The following is a 24,953-nucleotide window of genomic DNA, read 5'->3' as shown; positions in this document are numbered from 1 at the left end:
CCATGGCATCTGCAATTTGTTTTTCTTTTTTAGTAAATGGGAATGGAATCACTGTATTTGGGGGAGTACAGCAAATATCCTCTGAAATGCCATCTTCATTTTTTCCCCAACGTTGCCTTGGCATACATTTAGTGTTTACTTCTAGAGTTAAGTTTTGAAGATCATCCAGTGTAGAAAAGCTGAAATGGACTAAGTTTTGACAAATAAGCAGCTGGAGGAGGAAGGGAAGAATTGCCCTGAACAAGAAAAATAAGCAAAGACACAGGGAATGGAATAAGATTTGTTTTCTATTTCTAGTGGAAACAGATAAAAAGAATTTAACTGGCAATCGGAAGGTTTAATTTAGATATCTTGAAGATTTTACAGGTTTGCTAGCTACTGATAATTGCTACTTTTTACTATAAGCTAAATTCTTTAGGTGCATCATAGGTATGAATTTCAACATCACAAATTCAAGTGTGCAGAATATCTGATTTTCTTTATTGCTCTAATTGTCAGATCTCTGATCTGAGCATCCAGCCTGCCTCATGTAGGAAACTTAATAGAGTCATTTCTGATTTTTTTTTCTCTTTTCAGTATGGTGATTTTTTTTTTTGGTCTGTTTATACCTAGAGGGTCAGAAACCCTTCCTTCCAGATTTACTCTCTCTCCTGTCACCCAAAAGCTTACAGAGACAAGACCGGGTACAGACTGCCATGCTCTGGTCCAAACAACTTCTCCCACTTGCCCCAGGGGCTGGCTTTGTCTTCAGCTTCCCAGGATTTCTCCCTGTCCTTAACTGAGCTCTCTACCTCACAGCCTATCGGCAGTGTCCCGATTCAGAAAACTGAGCTGAAACACTCAGCTGGTCCTGGAACACTCCCTGAACTGTTCTGAATTCATGCATTTAATTTTTATTCAAATCCCATCCATTCTTCAGAGCCCCAAATATTTCTTCCTGATCCCCTCACCAGAAGGGATTTTTCTTTTTTGAATTCACAGTGTGCCCCTCTCCTATGGCCTTTATCACCTTCTGTTGGCACATTCAGCTGGCAAACACTAGTACAGGTGGAACCCTTGTTGACTGCTGGCATCTGTGCGATTGGGAGGATGTTCTGATTGACTCTTGGCTGTGTCCTACTGGTTTTTTGTTTTGTCTTGTTTTTGCATTTTTAATTCCACCTCTGCCTTCTGCCCTGGATTATAATTATACCCTTCCTTCTCTCTCCTACTGTAAACTCCTTGAGGAAAGATATGTTTCAGTTTGGTAGTTCATTCAATGCCTTGCCCATAGTAGGCAATCAAAAATATTTACTAAATAAATCCTTAGATAAAACTAGACGAGGCCACAACATTTTCTTTGGTGTAAGGATGAAAAAGCCAGAGGCATCCTTCATCATTGGCATATGAATACAGTTTACTTGCCAGCATTACTCTCTTCTGCCTACTCCCTAATGCCTCCTCAAAGTCTCATAATTTTTAATTTGAGAAAAGAACCAGTGGGGTACTTTGGTTTTAATCTGTGGGGAAAAAAATAAAATAAAATAATTCAAACTTTGTTCTTCTACCACTGACAGTTAATAATATCTACTGTCATCACACTGAGCATTTTTAAAAGGCATTTGAGAAATTTATCTTTTCCCTGATTTAACATTACATTTTAATTTCAATTCCCTCTCAGGAGGATTAAAACTCAGCAGCACTTTGTCACTTTTGTGACATTACTTTGAGATAAAAACAGAAATAGTAAATACAGCTTAAGAATGCTTGTAATTCACAAGGGCCAGATCCTGAGACTTTCATAAAATGCCAGATTATTATACAGCATCGTTGTGAAAGACTTGGTTTTATTTTCATGACTATTAAGTGAAAATACAATAAAATAAAAATGAGCCCCTCCTGCCCTATTGTAGATACTGAAAGACGATTTTTTTTTTTTTTAACTTCAGAACACTTAGTTTGTGAGAATAGAGAACAACACAAAACTGTTGAGATGTAGATGTTGGTTGGAGGGTTTGCCCACCTCTATGTAAGAGACTGGTGTTTACATCAGCTTTCTAGAATATAGGTTCCATTTCCTGTCTTCACAGAGTTACAGATGAATACGTGAGGTACCCATGAAATCATCTGCAAATTGTTGAAACTATGAATGTTAAATCCACCAATCTGGAGGCCTGCTGTTCAGGCATTCACCAACTTAGCACTAACCTGGGAGTCCTCCGTGTTTATATGGTTATAATTCCTACCACCACTACTGTTTTCTTAATGACTCCCAAAACTCCTGAAGGAGCTGCCAACTCCTGTGTCATCCTCAGTCTCCTGGAGCCCAGTGTTCAGAGGAGCTTTGAACTTGGAGTTTAGGATTTGATAAACTTCAGACAGCTCAATGTCTGGAAGGGGCTGGGCTCTGGATTCAAGTTTACTGTCATGATTCTCAGAGCCTGGAGCACAGTCAAATGCAGATTTTTATTCCTAACACCTGACCTACTGGACTAGACTCTCTAGTGGGTCAGCCTGGGAATCTGCATCTTAAACTCCCTCCTCCTACCGTGTAAATTTCAGATTGCCCACAGTCCCAGAAAAATGAGTTCCCAACACGAATAGCTTTACTGACAATTTCAGTCAAGAAACCAAGGTTGCCTTCCTGAGTAGTGCCTCACCTGAGTAAAAAGCTCATGAAATTTTAAACCTGCACATAGAACAAAATTAAATTTCTGATCTCAATATAATTCACCAACATTTTTGAGGAATATTTAAATGATTCCTTTTGTCTCCCAAGATCCCAAGCACAGAAATCCATTCAGCTATTGTTGGACTAGAAAACTCAGGATGACCCAGATGACTATGCATTCATGATGGGGTCTGAGAAGGGGGTGCCTTTGCTCAACTCTGTCAGGTTAAAATTATTCAGACTACTTCTACACAAACAGCACATCTGTAGTGAACATTCCAGTTTTATTTACTGTCAGCAGCCTTGAATGATGATTGCAATAAAAACATATACTCCTGTCTGAAACCAAATAGAAGAGGCTCCTGTTTTTCACTTATCGCTGAAAAATTCTATTTTAGAGAGGAACTGAAAGCTTTTGTTTTTCAAATAGCACATTATAAACATCACTTAGAACATTACCTTATTCATTTTTGTTCAACTAATAGTTTCTTCAAGTTAGTTAGGTGATTGCTAGCAATTAATTAGTAAGGTTAACATTGTTTTTATTGATCAGCCTGACAGCAGTGATTGACAACATTAATATAATTGCTTTATTTTTCAGAAAACCTTACCATGAGAACCAAATAGTAGTAGGAAACAGTTGGGAGATAAAGAAAAATAGATTATATGCTTTAGATTGGGCCAATTACTTTAACATGCTGCCAGGGCTTTGATAACTGAATTAAAGGCAAAGGCTTTCTACCCTTAGGCAGCTAAGAGCTTGTTTTCTGTCCTTCCCAATACCTCCATGACACTGAATCTCCACAGGGGACAGAGAAGAAGTTGGTCTATGATCTGACATAGGACCCTACATTACTCTTTCAATTATAATCACGATGAGCAAATAAAGAAATAGTTTGTGACCAAAGTTAGAAAATTCAAAGTTCAGTGGCTACATTTAACATCTTTTCTTATGAAATAAGAGATCAACAGGGAAGGGAAGACAAGTTTGCTCCACTTTATACCCCCTCTAAAGTTCTAACACAGTTACATATATTCCCTCCTAGTTGTCATTCAGATATGGGATTAATATTGGTGATGTTACAGAATGATCCTGGACCTGGCTACAATATTATTCCCTTAAGTAATTCTTGTTCAAAGATTACTAGGAAGAGAAGGTAAAACCTGAGGATCAGTTCCATCTGGTGACTGATCCAGAGTTCCAAGGTTTTCCCTGGGGATTTAACAGAAATCCTTCAGTCCTTTGTTTCTTGACCTTCTCCTACAAAAGGACTAGTTCTTTTTTTTCCCTGAAATGACTAGTTCTTTATTGTACTCGACCTACCCTTCAATATGACTGTGTTAAACCTTTATAATTACTACAGCTGTTGAAAATTTTAAAGATCATTTTTCTTCTCATTTAAATGATTAGGAAAACAAGTATAGGTTTTGTTTGGATATTTGCTCAGGATGTTATAACTATTCTAAAAGTTGTTCAAATACATGTTTCAAACTACTTACAATAAACATAAAATTGTAGATCCCCCTTTCATTAGAATTACCACTTACTGAGAACACTTTTTTTTAAGTTTATTTATTTATTTTGAGAGAGAGAGAGAGAGAGAGCATGAGCAGGGAAGGGACAGAGAGAGAGAGAGAGAGAAGGAGAGAGAGAGAATCCCAAGCAGGCTCTGCACTATAAGCTAGAAGCCTGATGAGGGGGTCGAATTCATGAACCATAAGATCATGACCTGAGCCAAAATCAAGAGTCAGACACTTAACCAACTGAGCCACCCACGCAATCCAAGGCTGTTACTATTTTAATAGGGATTGCATGAAATCTATGGATTTCTTTGGGTAGTATGGACATTTTAACAATATGTGTTCTTCCAATCCATGGGCATGGACTATCTTTCCATTTGTTTGTATGGTCTTCAGTTTCTTTCATCAGTGTTTTATAGTTGTCAGAGTACAGATCTTTCACCTCGGTTAAGTTTATTTCTAGGTGTTTTATTATTTTTGGTGAAATTGTAAATGGAATTGTCTTCTTAATTTTCTGCTGCTTCATTATTAGTGTATAGAAATGCAACAGATTTGTGCATATTGATTTTGTATCCTATGACCTTACTGAGTTCATTTATCAGTTCTAGTAGTTTTTTGGTGGAGTCTAGGGTTTTCTATATATAGTATGTCATCTGCAAATAGTGAAATTTTTATACAAGTTTGACTTTTTTAGATTCCACACATAAGTGAGATCATGGAGTATTTGTCTTTCTGTGTCTGTTTTTTTTCACTTAGCATAATGTTCTCAATATTCGTCCATGTTGTTGCATATGATAGGATTTAATTTTTTAAGGCTGAATAATATTCCTCTGCATGCATATGTGTGTGTGCATGTGTGTATCACATTTTCTCCATTCATCTGTCAGTGAACACTTGGGTGGTTTCCACATCTTGGCTATTGTCAGTAATGCTTCAATGAATATGGGCATAAGATATCTCTTCAAGATTCTGATTTCATTTATTTTAGATATATACTCAAGAGTGGGATTGCCGGATTGTATGGTAGTGCTCTTTGTAACTTTCTGAGAAAGCTCCATACTGTTTTCTGTAAGGCTGTACTAATTTACATTCCCACCAGTAGCGTACAGAGGTCTCCTTTTCTCCACGTTATCTTTTGTCTTTTTGGTAGTAGTGATTCTAACAGGTGTGAGATAATATCTACTGTGGTTTTGATATGAATTTCCTTGGTGACTAGTGATGTTGAGCACCTTTTCATATAGCTATTGGCCACTTGTATGTCTTTGTTTGAGAAATGTCTATTCATGTCCTTAGCCCATTTTTTAATCAAGTTGGGTTTTTTGTTTTGTTTTTTGCTATTGCGATGTTTGAGTTATATATTTTGGATATTAACCTCTTATCAGATATATGGTTTGCCAGTAGTTTTTATCATTCTGTGGGTTGCCTTTTCACTAGTTGATTGTTTCCATTGCTATGCAAAAGCTTTTTAGTTTGATACAATCCCACTTGTCTGCTTTGGTTTTGTTGCCCTTGCTTTGGGGGCCACATCTTAAAAATCATTGCCAAGACCAATGACAGATGCTCTTCCTTATGTTTTCTTTTCATAGTTTAATGGCTTCAGGTCTTACATTTAAGTCTTTAATATATGTTGAATTTATTTTTATATGTGGTGTGAAATAAAGGTCCAACTTGATTCCTCTGCATATGGATATCCAATTTTCCAACATCATTTATTAAAGAGACTGTCCTTTCCCTATTGTGTGTTCTTGGCACTTTTGTCAAAGATCAGTTGAGTGTAGATGCCTGAATTTATTTCTGGCCACTCTGTTCTTTTCCATTGGTTTATATGTCTGTTTTTATGCTGGTACCATACAATTTTGATTACTGTAGCTTTGTAACATATTTTGAAACCCGGAAGTGCGGTGCCTCCAGCTTTCTTCTTTTTCCTCAAGATTGCTTTGGCTAATAAAGGTCATTTGTGGTTCCATACGAATTTTTGGATTATTTTTTCTATTTCTGTAAAAAATGCCACTAGTATTTTGATAGAGATTGCATTTACTCTTAATTGCATAGTTGTTAATTAAGCCTTTTGAGCAACAGATTCCTTTGAGTATCTGATGAATTTATACATCTTTACCCCAGAAAAATAACCATATCTATATACTTGGAGTTATATATATATATACATACATATGTATATATAAGTACATATGTATATATATAATATATATATGTGTATATGTTATATATATATATATTACTACCACCCCTAATATATTAGCAGGAAGTTGCTTTAATTGCTTTGATATATTTAAATGGATCACGATTTAAGTTTCTCTCTTTGGAAACAAGAGTACTAGTTGGAACTTCTCTTACATATATATGGAACAGTGAAGTCATTGGAGGAAAACCCTATGTTTTTAGTCTCAAGAGTTTGCTTTATCACTGAAGACCTAAAAGGCTCTCTATGTAAATTAAACTAATTTATAAAGAGTCTGAAGATGATGTTGAATATATCATTCTTTGTAATTAATTAAGAATTTTTAACCAAAGAAAAGTTCCTCTTGATTGTGAAAAGTTTTAAACTTCAAATGCAAGTTTGTAACTTTTCCTTAGAAAAAGAAATATACCATAGATATACTTTTGATTCAAATTGCTTTTATCCTAATGCACAAATAAGTTTTACATTGTTGTATTTCCATGTTTTTTTTTTTTTTTTTGGAGGTGTAAGTGAATTTTTATTGGGAAGGGAAGTTGTCAACTTAAACAGCAGCAAATGAAGAATGAGTAAGGAAACTTCCTGTTGTCACAGATACCCAAGACCTCCATCATATTTGATACAGGAGGAATTTCAATTTGCGACCCCCCGCGCAGAAATGCCAAATGCTTTTCCGTTCAATCTAATACTTCTGGATTCCTACCAAAAAGGAATACAGGAAGAGCACGGAAAAGTTGCTTACTAAAAGGAAACCCCCAAAGAAGTAAGGGAGGGAATGGAGAAATTAAGAAGTTATGTAGAACACTTTTGAAATTGTAATGAACTGCATTTTCATATCTTCACAGTAATACAAAACACAGTCACTTGCAGAACTGGTTCAGATTACTTAAATACCAGATACATTTTTAGTCCTCTACATAAGTGTTTGGAAGTTACTGACGTTCGTATGAAATGAAGCTATTAATACTTTTCTACAGCAGTAACTGCACACCAGGAAGGCCAAGACAAACACAAATCAAGGAATGGAGTTTTCCCAAAGCCGCAGTGTGAAAAGACTATGAACAGTTGATTCCATACACATGAATGGGTTTCTTTGCTATAGGAAATCCAAATGGAATAAGGAATGGAGATGAGTAAAAAGGTTTCTTGAGGGGAAGAAGGATGACACCCTGTACGCATTTAGTTTTCTGCCCCTTCTGCCGCGTCACATTCTTCTCCTGCACTGTCTGATGTCCATAATGTTAGGTTGTCTCTAAGCAACTGCATGATGAGGGTGCTGTCTTTGTAGGAGTCTTTGTTCAATGTATCAAGTTCTGCAATGGCCTCATCAAAAGCTATTTTAGCCAGTGTGCAGGCAAGCTCTGGGTTATTAAGGATCTCATAGTAAAATACAGAAAAGTTAAGAGCCAGCCCCAGGCGGATGGGATGTGTGGGCTGCATCTCCTTCTTGCTTATATCAAAAGCCTCTTGGTAAGCTCCTTGGGAATTATCTATCGTTTGTTTTCGATCATCACCACATGCAACTTCAGCAAGGTACCGGAAGTAATCTCCCTTCATTTTCAGATAGAAGACCTTACTCTCTGGATTAGTTGCATTGGCTATTAAATACTTATCCAACAATTCCAGCACCGTGGTGCAGATGGACCTCAGCTCAGACTCCACTTTCTCCCGGTAGTCCTTAATCAGCTGCAACTTCTTGTCGGAGGTGTCGGTTTTCTGCTCGATGCTCGAGATGACCCTCCAGGCAGACCTGCGGCCCCCCACCACGTTCTTGTAGGCCACCGAGAGCAGGTTGCGCTCCTCGTTCGACAGCTCGGCGCCCTGCTCGGTCACGGCCTTCATGCAGGTGGCCATGTCGTCGTAGCGCTCGGCCTGCTCGGCCAGCTTCGCCTTCTGGATCAGCTCCGTCTTCTCCATGAGGACGGGGAGATAGAGCGAGGGCGAGCACCGACCCGGATCGGGAGGAGGCGTGCGGACGGCCTTCACGTCTCCGCGGCCGCGGCGCGAGTCCCACCACTTTGATCCGCTTTTGGCTTTAGCCGAGGACCCTCCCCTGTTTTTTTTTTTTTTTTTTTTTATTGGGCCTTAGTGTATGTAGAAAACTCTTATTGCGATACCTTAACCTAATAAGAAATTTTTTTAAGGTAATGACTGTCACAGAGCCTTTTTCTCCAATTCAGAGTCTTCCCTGATAATTCATCTAGTCTGGATTCTCTGTAATTATGTGGCATTTATATTCTCTCTTCAATGTACTCATATTACTTTTATGTCAATTGCCAGAATTCTTTCGGGCAAAATAAGTTGGGCCTACATTTTCCTTTGCTGTGTCCCTAGTAATTGTTTAAAGAGTACTGTGAAGGCTCTTTTTTAATTCCTCTCACTTTGAGGTGAGCCTTTATAAAGGTGGACATAATGCAGAAAGCAGTGACTTGCGCTGAGAATGACATTGTTTCATAAAAATGTCAGTGATTATTAATTCATAGAAGATTTGTGAGGCAAGTGGAAAGACCTGATAAGCCTCATTTCCTTGACCATATTCATTTTTCACCCTGGAAAATAAATTTTGCTAATCACTGTTTAAAATTGCATTTGCCTTTTACCCATGTTCATTTTAATTAGTTCAAGTTTGTGGGATGTAAAAATGTTTTCCTATTCATCAAGATGTTACTAGAATAATGCTGTCCAGAATCCTAGGCATTCCTGAGAAAACGGGCTTCTTTGTAATATTAAAGAACCCTTCTAAGGGCACTTTCCCAAATATGTGTACCAAAAGTCCAAAAGTATGTAATTCCAAAGAAAATAACTTATTTTTAAACCTCTCATCCTTGAAAATCCAGGAATTCTAAGGAATAATTACATTAACCTACACTGCACTCTACATTTTCTCAAGTAAACCTCCAAGAACACAGAGTGCTGTTTTAAAAACAGTACTGCACTAACCTGAAAGGCTATTAAACTGCAAATAATATTTCTTTCCAATACCAAATTCTCACAACTTGCTTTCAAATGCTGGGGATATCCTCTGAGGCTCCTCTGTGCATCCAAAGGTCAAGGAACTGACATTTCAGTATCAGCAACATAACTTCGGAACCTAGGAGGAAGATAAACACAGTGAGTCACTTGTCCAATCTTGACAAGTAATATGACTCGTGCAATGTGAGACCTCCCAAATGAAAACAACAGATGTTAGTATCTGCTTTGGGTAAGAGATCCTGGCAGGTCATAGCCAGAATCAGAATGAGCATCTTGAACTCCCTTAAAAAAAAAGAGCTATCAGGTTAAGAGGATCTAAATCCAGAAATTATATATACCCACAGAATTCATATCACGAACTCTGAGAATGGACAGAATTAAATGCCAGTCTTTGGAGACATTTTTCTGAACCACAGATATATTTGTGCCAATCAGTGCTGCATTTGATTTTAAGTGGATTTGAACCAAAAGTGGAGAAGATTTTTTTAATGAAGGCTTTTAAGAGGGTTTACATTTAACTTAATAATAAAACTTTCTCCCAAACCTTGCTGAAGTGGTCATTTAAAATACATATCCATTCAAATACTTCTTTCTAAAACAAGACTTTTTAAACAGGCTCTGATAAATTCTAAGCTTTTCTAGATCAAAGAGTTTAACTAACTCATTTTTCCCTCATAGAACCAGGAAAAATAACTTTTCCAAAGTGGTGCTCAATTCCTATTTGTTGAATAAAGAGTGTTTTAACATATTATTCCCTTGATGAAAAATCCATAAGAGATCCCAAAGCTATACTTGTTCTACTCAAGTCAAAACTGTCCTTCAGTATTATTTTCCACTACACTCCCTTACTGTTGTGGGACTTGTTTCTTCATGGAATTCTTGCTACTGTGGTTGTGCTGCCACTTTCTCTTTGTCTTCTCACTCCTTGCCACCATCAAGCCCTGACACTTCTCCTACTGCTTAGCCTACAAAGCTCTCTGTATGATTGTTTCCCCCTTTTGAGTCTGGTAATTCTCATGTATATCCTCTCTAATTACTGAATGTGTGTTAGACTTGAGTTACAGTCAGAGGGTAAGGACCAGGTCTTCTTGGCTCTCTTTCCCCTCAGGTTCCAGACTAGAGTGAAGAATGAGTGTGAATATTCATATGAATGAATATGAATAAGGATATAATGGTATCCTGAAGACTGGCTTAAGAGATTTTCATGAAGCCAGGAAAGCCCAGTTAACTTGAACATTCAGTTCACTTCCATTGACTAATAGATCAGGCTTGGATTTAGGCTCAGTTCATCAGGGATACTCCAGACCCTCTATAAACGGGACAGATACGTAGAATTATTGCTAACTTTCAATAATATATGGCCACAAGCCCATGGAATTCAAGCTTTTGTGTTCATAAAAATTCTACATTAATGCTAATCTGTCTCTCTTTCTCTGATTAAAAATAAACTGTGCCAATCTTTGTATTGCAAGAGTGAGTTCAGATGGATGTGTACAAATATCTTTCAAAAATTATTGGAGAATGTATGCAATTCCTTTCAGAGGATGAGTTTTGCATTGTTGAGATGTCCATATTCTATTTTAAACTGTCTTGTTTGAAGATCTTCCAAAGAACTTAGGAGGAAGAGAGAAGAATTATACAAAGTTTTCCTTTCCTACTGACTCATTGCATTAAAAGCTCCACATAGCAGGAGAGTGAGCCAGTTTCCCTCAAATCCAGAGGTTTCTGACATTACCATTTGCTAAAGGGAGTCAACTAGACAAAATGGATCACCATCCCTACAGGAGGATAAGGGCTGATAATTTATATGCACTGAATAGATAAGAAAGGCAAAGGAAAACCAGAAAGAAAGAGTGAGGGAGAAAAGGAAAAAGAGATAAAAGTCTCTATCCTCATGGGATTTATATTCCAGTGAATGACCAGAATCTAAATATCAGTCAATATAGTAATATTCATTAATTGAGTAATTTCTTGGTGTTAGATGATTATATGTCATTTTGAGTTAATCCTCAAAATAACTCTAAGAAGTAGAGATATCACTGTCCTTATTTTTACAGAGACATAAAAAAGCTGGAATTAAGAGAGAGCTAAATAAGTTGTGCAGTGTCACATACCTAATAAAAAGTGGCACTTGGATTTGAACTCAAATTCCCCTGACTGCTAAGCAGGACAGCCCAGACAGACTTTAAATACCAGAGAGCTAGCCTAAGTGATCAAGATTTTATTGCACTTTATACATGTTGTGTGTTATGAAAAATATAAACTAAGAAAGATATAACTTTGTATATGAAATTAATTTTATAACATCAGTTTTATTTCATGTAGAGCCATTGGGATAATAAATGACAAGGTATTAGTTTTCATGTTGAACCTTTTAACTATTAAACTAATGCACCTTTGCAGCTTCCTGCAGTGTTCCCAGTCATCTATAAGGATAGCATTTTGCTTGCCTACAAAATATACTTTTAAAACATTTCTAAAAATTTTCAAATGGACAGTATTATAGTGATGGAAAAAGACTGTTCAGTACTCTCTTCCCTCAGAGTTCCCTGCTTTGGCTTCCCTGTTGATTTTTAGCCATCAACTTTCAGAGGTATCTGAGCCTTGGTTCAGGGAACCCACTGACTGTGGCAAATGGAGCTCTCAGCAGTGCTGGGACTTGCTACCAAGCAGGAGGCTGGCAGCTGTAAACACCATCATTTCAGAAGTTTCCAGAAATAAGTGCTGTTCTCCAGAATGCTGGGATTCTTATACATAGACAAGTGCTTAGCTGCCTGAGAAATATTAATGAGAATTTTGCAAGGGAGCGGGGGAGGCCAAACTTCAGGGTCTTTTTAACTCTCAGCTCCCAGGACCCACTTAGATTTCCTACAAGCTCTGTGGGGAAATGAAAGACAGAGGGAACCAGACAATAAGACCTGCTGAGGACTTGCAGCATACAGAACATTGTACTACAAACATAAGAAAAACAATATGCATTGTCTCTGCCCCTGAGGATTTTATATTCTAAAGGAGGAAGGGAAAATATTTTGAAATACCCAACTCAGTCAACAAGTCGTACGCTTAATTAGAGCCTATGTAACCACTGGAGAAATGTTTAACTACAGCATTGTCCCTCCCTGACAGTTTCTCTCCAGAAGCCACATAATATCATAGGTGAAGGTATGAACTCCATAACCAGACTGCCTGGGTTACAGTCCTTACCCTGCAACTTTCCAGTCGTGTGACCTCAGCTTGGTTGTATAATCTGTTGTACCACAGTTTCCTTATAAGATGGGAATAATAATACTATTTCCCTTGTAGCATTGTTGTATTAAGTGAGTTAATGTATAGAAAGTACTTGTAACAGTATTTGACTAAGGTTAAGAGCTATAGTAAGTGCTGCTTCTAGCTAGTGTCACATCCTGTTTGTTTTTGTTTTGTTTTTAAGTTTTTTTTAATGTTTCTTTTTGAGAGAGAGAGCATGCGCGCGCGGGATGGGGGGAGAGAGAGAGAGTGAGAGAGAGAGAGAGAGAGAGAGAGAGAGACAGAATCCAAAGCAGGCTCCAGACTCTGAGCTGCCAGCACAGAGCCTGATGTGGGGCTCAAACCCACAAACCATGAGATCATGATCCAAGCTGAAGTCGGACGCTTAACCGACTGAGCCACCCAGGCGCCCCCCCCCCCATCCTGTTTGTTTTTAACACAGAGTTGAAGATTGAGTTGTTTCTCTATTCTAATAGTATTAATAATAATTCCTCACCTATAGTGAATGCTTAATGTGAAAATGGGACATGTCCTATCTCATTTAATTCTCATTAACAATTGTCTGAAATAGACACAGTTTGGGGTGTCTGGGTGGCTCAGTTGATTAAACATCTGATTTGGGCTCAGGTCATGATCTCGTGGCCTGTGAGTTCAAGCTTTGTGTCAGACCCTGTGCTGACAGCTCGGAGCCTGGAGCCTGCTTTGGATTCTGTGTCTCCCTCTCTCTCTGTACTTCCCCCACTCACTGTCTCTCAAAAATGAATAAGCGTTAAAAAAATCATAAACAAATCATAAAATATTCTTTAAAAAAGATACAATTGTAAACTTCATTTGAATACAAAAAAAAAAAAAAAAAAAACAAGGCTGAGACAAGTTTTAATGACTTCTCAGTCTCCAACCTGACCTTTTGGAACGCATTTTCTATTATGACCTCTTGCTTCCTCCCCTCAACCATGAAAGAATGTCAGGGAGAATATTCTTGTGTTTGATATGGGTGATGATACTGAAAGAAATTTGGTAAGTTGGTAGACAAAGGAATTTAACAGCTCTCTAAATCTTAACAATTAAAAGCAATCAAAGTACAGGTATAGCAGTAGAGTTTTGCTGCCCCTGAATTTCCTTTAAGAATCTGAACCACATGTTGGAAGTCCACTCAGATTATGTTTCCCATTTCTGAATTTCCTTTCACTAATATTTATTATAAGAGGAGAGATTAATTCAAAAGGCAGCATTTCTGAGACCACAGTTACTAGAATTTTACTGAGGTTTTGATCAGAAAAATATGAAGCCTGATGGAGCTTATAGTTGAGGCGAGCAAGAGAGAGAAAAAGGAACCGTGTTCTGGGGACAGACACTCTGGGCTACATTAGAGCAACAGGTGGCCCCTACAATTGATGACTACATCCTCCATGATCAACCCAACCTAGTTTTAAAATATCTAAATTGAGAAAAGAGCTAGTGATGCTCCAAGAGGCATCAAGATAATGCTGAAGTTTTAGTCAGTCCTTTAGGGAAGAAAAAAAAAGTAATAGGTTTATTAAAATTGTCTGTGTATTATGCTATGAAAACTTGTACAAGGATGCACAGATGGGCTTCAATTTGGACAACTCTGTTGCTGCATATTAAAGGCCTTTGATTTTAATATCCAATAATGAATAAAACTACTGGTGGGTGTCCTCCTGAGTCATAATGTAATCAGAGGAGAATGGCTAAGTCTGGCTCTCATTTCTTTTTTCTATTGAATATTTGCTCTCAGCCAGATGCACCTATACTGAGAACACAACAACAAATCATTGTATATGTACTGAAGGAAACCAGGGGGATTTTGTCAGAAGGGAAATAAGAACTGATTAGAGTCCAGTAAAAATATGGTTTTGAAATTATTGAGTTTTCTAGAAGAGATCAACTCTAGGTATCCATGATCCTCCAAGTAAGCCAAACTTCACTGCAAAAACAAAACAAAACAAAACAAAAAAACAAAACAGTTTATTTAGAACTGCCACCTCCACTCTCTATCAAGGCCCAGCTCCATGCTGATCATAGGTAACTCTAAATGTAGACCTTAGCACTAGGTCTTAGCACTACCACCTACCTTCCAAAGTGCTTTATCACTGGCTGCTGATTATCTAGACTGGTGATACCTGAGTTAAGGCTTCTCCTTATGATACTGAAGACACTGTTCCCTGAATTGTGGGCAAGATTTCTATGTGCTCTGTATCCTGTACCTTTCTCACTTGGCAAACTGTATTGTCTTGGTTGATTTGGGTTGAAGCCAAATTCTGCTTCTTTTATATTTCTTCCTGTCCCTAAATAAAACCATTGTGTGGCCCCAATTGTTCACTCTTTCTTCTGTGCACATTCTTTTCAATGTGGTTTTACAGTTCCTCCCTTTAGATGTGGAGTTTATATCTCTACCCTTTGACTTGACCTGACTGCCAATAAAATGTGAAAGAAGCAAATGTGTAGAATGCCAGCTCTGAGCCTAGTCCCAAGAGGTCGTGGACACTTTGGCCTTTTCTGTTGCTCCTCTGCCTTCATGATAAGAACAAGAACAGGCTAGCCTACTACAAAATGAGAGACACCACATGGAGCATAGCCAAGTGAACTCAGTTGTCCCACCCAAGGTTCCAAAGAGGGTCTACCCCAAATCAGCAAAATCACTTCGCTGACTCAAAGCTGACATAATTGAGTACCACTGATTAGCAGAACCACCCAGCTATCCTGGTAACTCTTGGGGAAGGAGGGAATAATAGTTGTTTTAAGCCACTAAGTTTTGGGGTAGTTTGTTACATGGAAATATCTAATATTAATACACCACCATGGCTTATCCCAATTCTGAGTTCTGACATGCAATCTGATGTGCTTGAAGATGAGCTAGTATCTTCAGCTCGTAGCACAATATCTGACACTCAGTGCTTCTCACGGGATAAATAATAAATGATATCTTGCATCTCACATCAGTGAACATTTGGATTGCTCTCTAATTTGCAATCAGATCTAAATTTATCTTTCTTATTAATCAATATCCTCTATTTTGAATGGTGTCTTTTTTGTATTCTCAATTTGTTGTCCTCTTGGTTTCTGTTTCATTTTCACTTAGAAATGAATAATAAATTTGAGAGATTAATAACATTTAGTATCTTTTTTGGTAGAGGACTTTAGAAAGTAAAATGAACCAGGTGAAGAGAAGGACAAATAATCCAAAATCAAATGAGAATGGAAGGTTTGTCTTGATCTTACGAATTTCATGATGAAATTCTGATTCACAAAACAATTATTAGGAGTTTTATTGCATAACAACAAATCCTTATATTTTTGTTGATTTGATTTCAAATAGTTGCTGCCTGTCCTACATTTTATACATTATATTATCTTCTGATTTTTCTTAAAACTTCATTCAGAAGCCCAGGCATTAAAAGTAACTATAAATCTTTTTCATTTGGTGACTAGGTCTCTCTGCTTAGTAGAATTCAGGATATATATAGCTATATTTTCTCCCTTCTCCTAATAATCTGAGATCTTCAACAAAGGAACCACTATTTTTTATGATTTCCAACAGTATTCACTCATACAATGTGCATAGACATTGCTTCCTTGGGCATGAAGTCCTCAGAAGAGAATACTCTACAGATGTGATGAATTTAAGACTGGACATATACCCCCATTTTTTTTTTTTATTCCTTCTCCTCTGGCGTAAAATCCATCAAATCCCAATATTAACTTTATGCAGCAAGGCAATGAGCACTTTTGGATTGCTTGCCCCCTCTCTTCACCAAAAGCAGTAATACAATGTTAGCCTTAGAAAGCTGTTGTGCTTAGTAGAGAGGAGGATATTGTTCTCGTGGCATGGCTGAGGACTGGCTGCTTGTTTCCCCTTTCTACAGAGACGAGTGATATTACAAATCAAAATGGGTAACTCAGAAAAGGAAGAAGGAAAAAGAAGTAGCCTGTGTTGTTCTTTTAATTACCACATTAGACTACAGCCATTTAAGGTTTGGCACTTGATTGCATTCCTGGTCTCTCGAGGTGCAGGAACATTTCCCATCATGGCCTGGCTGTTGATGCAAAGATGCTGTGAAAGCCTTGTTCTTGTCTCATTCTTTCTCTGCCTCATTAACTTGTTCATTTTAATGATTATATCTTCGTAAAATCTAACATTTTATTATCAAATGCTCCATTCTTAAATTAAGCATTAAAAAATGGAAAGGGAAGGTTGATCATCATACAATGATTCCACTTCATTATTTTGGGGGTGTAGAGGGGGTCATGCATCCCTGTGTCCTTACTATCTATTAATATAACTCCATTTGTCCCTGTATTCAAAACACATTTTTTGAGCTCTTTCAGTTTCCAAGGCCCTGGAGAGAGGCTTTGAGGGAAAGAAAGAGAAACTTTGATCCTTCCTTAGAAGAGCATGTATCTCTTTCCTTAGAAGGGACTAATTTTGAGGAAATCCTGATGAAGAAAGGTAACACACACGAATATAAGGGAAAAAAGACTTAAGGGCCTGGAAGACTGGGAGTAGACACAGGAAAGGAAAATGATATTAGGGCTATTTACCAGGGCTTACCACCAACAATTTGTTAACTCTGTATTTATGCACTTTTCTCTAGATCTATTATATTTGCAATTAAAAATATCAATAAAATGGAAGCATACTGCTAATACTTCTAAAGGAGAGACATGGGGGATAGTTACCAAAAAATGATTAGATTCTCTTAGGAAACTAAGGACAGTTATTTTTATAAAGACAATTAAATTGGTACTTCATTTCAGTATAAATTAGACCCATGGTGAGATTAGAAGATATTCAGGTTTGAATTTATTATTCTCTACCCAAAATGAAAATATGGTCTGTGTATAGGTATCATAAATTAGCTTTATCTTATACCCTTACTCTGAATGTATGTGTCATCCAAGTTAACAGATATTTGACCAATTAAAATATGCTGGTTTGCTTTATATGCTTCCCTATCCTATACAATCAATATTTTTCATCGAAATCCAGGTCTTTACAATATCCATGAAAATTCAATCTGCATAATTCCAATCTATCTGGATTATTTTTTAAAATATTTATTTAGTTTTGAGAGAGAGAGAGTGCAAGTGGGGGAGAGGCAGAGACAGAAAGAGGGAGACACAGAATCTGAAACAGGCTTCAGGCTCTAATCTGTCAGCACAGAACCTGATGTGGGGCTCAAACCCAGAAACTGAGATAATGACCTGAGCTGAAGTTGGAAACTTAACCAACTGAGCCACCCAGACTCCCCACTATCTAGATTATTTTAAAATTTTTTATTTGAATTAATCATTCACTCTTCCTATGACTATTTTATCAGCACTTATTAAGTTATTCAATAAATATTCAGTGCTTACTATGTGCTACACTTTATTGTAGGTGTTGAGGATTATAGCAATAAACAAAATACAAAGTTTCCTGTCTTCATGGAATTTAAATTATAGGATAGGAGACATACAATAGAAAGAAGACAGAAAAGTAGATAGTACATCAGATGACAATGTGAACTGTGGAGATATATAAAGTAAAATAGAAGGGATAGGGAATGTAGAAGCTTCTAGGTCCTGGAACCAGCCTTGTGTTTGGGTAGGAATGACAGTGAGGTCAGTGGCCCTAACAGAGAGAGAGGAAGAAGTAGGAAATGAATGCAAAGGTATAGAGAGGAACCCTGCCCTCTAGGGCCTTGTTGACCATTGAAAGGCTTCAGCTTTTACTCTCCTTAACATGAGAAACCATTGGAAGAATTTAAGTCAAGTTGTAACATACTTGTTTTTTTAATTGATTACTTCATTTTTTAATTTACATCCAAGTTAGTTAGCATATAGTGCAACAATGATTTCAGGAGTAGATTCCTTAATGCCCCTTACCCATTTAGCCAATCCCCCAGCCACAACCCCTCCAGCAACCCTCTGTTTGTTCTCTATATTTAAGAGTCTCTTCTGTTTTGTCCCCCTACCTGTTTTTATATTATTTTTGTTTCTCTTCCCTTATGTTCATCTGTTTTGTCTCTTAAATTCCTCATATGAGTGAAGTCATATGATATCTGTCTTTGACTAATTTTACTTAGCATAATACCCTCTAGTTCCATCCATGTAGTTGCAAATGGCAAGATTTCATTCTTTTTTATTGCTGAGTAATACTCCATTGTATATATATACCACATTTTCTTTATCCATTCATCCATCGATGGACATTTGGGCTCTTTCCATACTTTGGCTATTGTCGATAGTGCTGCTATAAACATGGGGGTGCATGTGCCCCTTCGAAACAGCACACCTGTATCCCTTGGATAAATACCTAGTAGTGCAATTCCTGGGTTGTAGGGTAGTTCAATTATTAATTTTTTGAGGAGCCTCCATACTGTTTTCCAGAGTGGCTGCACCAGTTTGCATTCCCACCAGCAGTGCAAAAGAGATCCTCTTTCTCTGCATCCTCGCCAACATCTAAGTTGTAACCTGCTTAACCTACATTTTAATTGATTTTAATTTTTTAAAGTTTATTTATTTTGAGAGAAAGAGAGAGAGAGAGCATGAGCAGGGAGAGGCAGAGAGAGAAGGAGAGAGAGAGAAAGAATCCCAAGCAAACTCTGCATTGTCAACACAGAGCCCAATTCAGGCTCATTTCATGAAACGTGAGATCATGACCTGACCTGGAATCAAGACCTGACTGAGCTAGCCAGGAACCCGTAGATTTTAAATTTTTAAAAGGTTTCTGTGTTGAGAATAGATTGAAGAGGTCCAATAGTAGAAGTAAATCAGAGCTACTATTGCAGCAAGCTAATCAAAAGTCGACATTGGCTTGGACCAGACTGTAACAGTGGAAATGGCCAGATTCTGAATGTATTTTGAAGGTTGAATCATACATATAACTTGCTGACTGATTGGATATGAGGGACGAGAAAAAGAGAATTCTAAGTGGACTCCATGGTTTGTGGCCTGAGCAACCAGAAGGATGGCGTTGCTTTTTACTGAGATGGGAAAGGCTACAGAAAGCAGGCTTGAGGGTGAGAGCCAGGAGTTGGGTAATGGATGTGTTATATTTGAGATGTCTCACACACATACAAGTAGAGATGGTAAGTATACAGTTGAACAATTGAGTCTGGAGCTTAGGGGGATAATTTCTGGCCAGAAATATAAATCTAAGAGTCATCAGCATTTGGATGGCTTTTAAGTCCAGCAGAAGAACCAGAAGTATATAGGAAACCACTGTAGACAAAGAGAGGATGATATCCCAGGGGAAAACTCTGGAGAATGGAAATGCTGACAGATCCAAGAGTTGAAGAAAAATCAGCAAAAGTGATTAAAAAGGTGTAGTCAGGGTAATTGTAGGAGTTGAGATATGCTGTCTTGTGTTTGAGCAGGGTGGCTCACTGTATAAGTATTTTTAGTGAAATATTTCATTAGATTTATTTGAAATAGAATATACAGTGAAAATTATAAACCTTTATGCTTTTTGAATCTTTACTTTTTTTTTTTTTTAATTTTTTTTTCAATATTTTTTATTTATTTTTGGGACAGAGAGAGACAGAGCATGAACAGGGGAGGGGCAGAGAGAGAGGGAGACACAGAATCGGAAACAGGCTCCAGGCTCCGAGCCATCAGCCCAGAGCCTGACGCGGGGCTCGAACTCACAGACCGCGAGATCGTGACCTGGCTGAAGTCGGACGCTTAACCGACTGTGCCACCCAGGCGCCCCAAATCTTTACTTTTTTTAATGCACTGCAACACCATAGCTAAGGTAGACACCTCTATGTACCCTTCTGCTTCCCTTCCATTATCTATCCCTTCAGAAGTCACCACCACTCCTTTGAAGTTAATGCTTTTAATTATCATGTATATTTCCATATGTAAATATATGTAAATAATTTTTTGTATTATACATGTGTGTATTCTCTAGGAGCCAAGAGCAGGCAGGTGGCCCCAAAATGTACCATTTTGGCATATTGATTTATTTTATTTTATTTTATTTTATTAATTTTGTTTCAAATTTTTTCAGATTTTGTTTCAAATCTAGTTAGTTAACATATAATAACATAATAACATATATGGTAAAATTGGTTTCAGTTATAGAATTTAGAGATTCTTCACTCTGTGTAACATCCAGCACTCAGGACAACAAGTACCCACCTTAATACCCATCACCCATTTAACCCAATCCCCCACCCACCTGCCTTCCAGCAACCCTCAGTTTGTTCTCTATAGTTAAGAGTGTCTTATGGTATGCTTCCCCGTTTTCCCCTTCCTGTATATTCATCTGGTTTGTTTCTTAAATTCTCTATATAAGTGAATTCATATTGTATTTGTTTTTCTAGGACTTATTTCACTTAGCCTAATACTCTCTAGCTCAATCCACATTGTTGCAAATGGCAAGATTTCATTCTTTTTGATGACTGAGTAATATTCCATCGTGTATATGTCCCATATCTTCTTAATCCACTCATCAGTACATGGACGTTTGGGCTTTTTCCATAATCTGGCTATTGTTGATAATGTTGCTGTAAACATCGGGGTGCATGTGCCCCTTAGAATCACTATTTTTGTATCCTTTAGATAAATACATACTGGAGCAATTGCTGGGTTGTGGGATAGTTAGTTCTATTTTTAACTTTTTGAGGAAACTTCATACTGTTTTCTGGAGTGGCTGCACCAGTTTGTATTCCTACCAACAGTATAAGAGGGTTCCCCTTTCTCCACATCCTCGCCAACATCTGTTGTTTCCTGTGTTGTTAATTTTAGCCATTCAGACAGGTATGAGGTGGTATCTCACTATGGTTTTGATTTGTATTTCCCTGATGATGAGCGATGTTGAGCACTTTTTCATGCGTCTGTTAGCCATCTGGATGTCTTCTTTGGAAAAATGTCTATTCAGGTCTTCTGCCCATTTCTTTACTGGATTGTTTTTGGGGTACTGAGTTTGATAAGTTCTTTATAGATTTGTGATACTAACCTTTTATCTGATAATGTCATTTGCAAATAGCTTCTCCCATTCCATAGGCTGCCTTTTAGTTTTGTTGATTGTTTCCTTCACAGAAGCTTTTTATCTTGATGAAGTCCTAATAGTTCATTTTTGATGTTGTTTCCCTTGCCTATTGATTATTTTAAATAAAGGTTACCTAAGAGACAACCTGGGTAAGAAGAACACTAAGGTCCTCCTCTGTTTCCCTAAAAGGCGGGAAATAGATTTCCTTTGTGAAAGGTACCCTCCCTGTACCAGAAGGTAAAGAGCCATCCTGATCACCAGAGATAGAAAATTTAGAACTGAAAGGCTGTATAAACAAACCTGGTTACTTTTTACATTTTTTTAACGTTTATTTACTTTTTGAGAGACAGAGTGTGAGTGGAGGAAGGTCAGAGAGAGAGGGAGTGACACAATCCAAGCAGGCTCCAGGCTCTGAGCTGTCAGCGCAGAGCCCAATGTGGGGCTCAAACTCACGAACCGTGAGATAATGACCTGAACCGAAGTCAGACAGACACTTAACTGACTGAGACACCTAGGTGCCCCGTAAACTTGGTTACTTTTTACTAATTTACTACCCCAGCCAAGATTCTGTTTAGCATTCCTTACTAGTTGAAGCTCCCAATGTTAAGTTCCTTTTGTCTTGTCAATTCCTCACAGATTTTTCTGTCTCTTTGTATAGAGCATAAATACTACCTGCCTTGGTCACTTCTCTAAGTCTTAATTTTATTATTGAACCTCTTTGTGTACATAACAAAACTTTGATTTCTTTCCTCTTGTTAATGTGTCTCATGTAAATTTAAATCTTAGTCCAGGTGGAAGACCTTGAGAATAGAAGCAGAATTTATCCTTTCCTTCAATACATACTATATATATTATTTAATATTTGTATATATATATTATTTACATATAAATATTTATATATAAATAAAATATAATATATTTTCCAAGATTTTAAGCTTTTTTGCACAACTTGTACATTGCCTTCTATAACTCTTGATTTGTGTTTGCTTAGGAGCATATTTTAAAAATATTGTTACATGTAGTTTTAGGTCGTTTTAAAAAATGCTGCACCACATTCCATTGTAAGAAGGTATCGCAGCATATTCTTCTAAACATTTTATGTAGGGCATTTAGGGCTATTTGCAGTTTTTGCTATGTTCAACAATGGTACTGCAAATATTCACATACTGTCTTTTTCTTTAATTTTTTAAAATGTTTATCTATTTTTGAGAGAGAGAGAGAGAGAGAGAGAGAGAGAGAGAGAGAGAGAGAGGGAGAGAGACACAGAACTGGAAGTGGGCTCCAGGCTCCAGGCTGTCAGCACAGAGCCCAACATGGGGCTCAAACTCACGAACTGTGAGATCATGACCTCAGCCAAAGTCAGAGGCTTAGCCAGCTGAACCACCCAGGCACCCCTCACAAACTGTCTTTAATATACCAATGTATGTGGTTTTCTCTAGCATATTAATCCAGAGGTGGAATTGCTGGTCATATAGTATGTGCGTTTTCATCCTATTAATATCACTAAATCCTCTTCAAAGTGATTGTGTCAATTTATACTGCTACTAGCAGTGAATGTAAAATCCCTTTGCTGGACTCCTTGGCAATCCTTAAATCTGATAGGACCTAATGACATCTCGTTGTTTTAATGTTTTTTTGTTTTGTTTAGTTTTTAATTCACCTTTTCAAAAGTTTATTGACCTTATGGGTCTCTTCCTTTGTGAATTGACCTGGTCATATCTTTGCCATGTTGTGATTTTGTTTGTTAATGCTTTACATGTAGGAAAATTCATATTAAATTCTGGTTTTTGTTTTTCTTGAAAAGCAAGATCTGGAAGTAGTCACCAACTTTTTCATAAGGCAAGAGTTGACAAGAAATCTTGAGCTAGAGCCTACAGTGTTTGTTTTACCAGTCTGAAATACTCCAAATCCTATTACAAGTAGTCTGCTTTACTCATGTATTTTATCCATCTGACTCCTAGAAGCATTAGAATTGAGGATCCTGTCCTAGAAACCACCTGAACCAGGTTAGGAATCCAGGACTCACCTGGGTTTCTTTTGACAATATTGTTGTTGTTTTTTTTCTTTTCTCTTAATTTTTTTTTTTTTTTTTTTTTTTTTTTTATAATTTACATCCAAATTAGTTAGCATATAGTGCAACAATGATTTCAGGAGTGGATTCCTTAGTGCCCCTTACTCGTTTAGCCAATCCCCCTTCCCACAACCCCTCCAGTAATCCTCAGTTTGTTCTCCATATTTATGAGTCTCTTATGTTTTGTCCCCCTACCTGTTTTTATATTATTTTTGTTTCCCTTCCCTTCTGTTCATCTGTTTTGTCTCTTAAATTCCTCATATGAGTGAAGTCATATGATATCTGTCTTTCTCTGACTAATTTTACTTAGCATAATACCCTCCAGTTCCATCCACGTAGTTGCAAATGGCAAGATTTCATTCTTTTTGATTGCTGAGTAATACTCCATTGTATATATATACCACATCTTCTTTATCAATTCATCCATCGATGGACTTTTGGGCTCTTTCCATACTTTGGCTATTGTTGATAGTGCTGCTATAAACACGGGGGTGCATGTGTCCCTTGGAAACAGCACACCTGTATCTTGTGGATAGATACCTAGTAGTGCAATTGCTGGGTCGTAGGGTAGTTCTATTTTTAGTTTTTTGAGGAACCTCCATACTGTTTTCCAGAGTGGCTGCACCAGCTTGCATTCCCAGAGGATATTGTTTAACAAGATTAAACACTTGTTTAAATGACACACAAAAGAATGCTATTCTTAAAAAACAAACCAACAGAAAACCTTAAATTTATTTTATAGACATATCCCTGCTTTAAGTAATTCCAAAACATGAAAGTCCAGACTTAAGAGCAGATTGTGATCATTCTCTCTGTTCTAAATACTTCTATAGGTGGATTTTAAAATTTGCCAAAACTCACTATGGGATTTCTTCTACAAAGCAACCCCATCTAACACACTTACAACATAGATTATTATCCAGCCAACATATACTTACTAACCTATCATTATAGTCCACTTTCTAAAAACACCTACTATATAAAGGGAGTTACATGTACACTTTGTGACAGCATTTTCAGCTGATTAAAAACATAATAATACATTCATTAGCACCTGCCCTTACTCACAGGTTAGAGTGATGGCAACCCTGGAAAAAATAATAGAAAACTTGGAAATAAGAGGGAGTGAGGCGTTTTGAGTGGTGATTGACAAGTGAGATATTCTGGGGCATTTCTTCACCGATGAGGATCCGGGATGCAAGGCTGATCCGAAGGAAGTGAATTATTTCCCTGGAGCACCATGTCTGCTCTTGTGGTAGCTGCTACCACATGAATATTAATGTCTGTTTCGGGTAGC

The 24,953-nt window shown here is 37.4% G+C and overlaps 2 protein-coding genes across 2 annotated transcripts in view; one reads left to right on the top strand and one right to left on the bottom strand.

The window, feature by feature from the left end:
- The window catches only part of LOC131508557 (uncharacterized), a 255,107-nt gene that overhangs the window by 75,373 nt on the left and 154,781 nt on the right, over positions 1-24,953 (top strand). The window lies entirely within an intron of this gene.
- On the bottom strand, positions 6,876-8,417 carry LOC131509387 (14-3-3 protein theta-like). Its single transcript, XM_058725073.1, has one exon. It carries the CDS (start codon positions 8,283-8,285, stop codon positions 7,548-7,550), a length of 738 nt encoding a protein of 245 aa, XP_058581056.1. The 5' UTR covers positions 8,286-8,417; the 3' UTR covers positions 6,876-7,547.

This window comes from Neofelis nebulosa, chromosome 4, assembly GCF_028018385.1.
Source record: "Neofelis nebulosa isolate mNeoNeb1 chromosome 4, mNeoNeb1.pri, whole genome shotgun sequence".
Classification (NCBI taxonomy): domain Eukaryota; kingdom Metazoa; phylum Chordata; class Mammalia; order Carnivora; family Felidae; genus Neofelis; species Neofelis nebulosa.
Note: the sequence above shows the minus strand (reverse complement) of the source record. Positions and strands in the feature narration are given on the sequence as shown.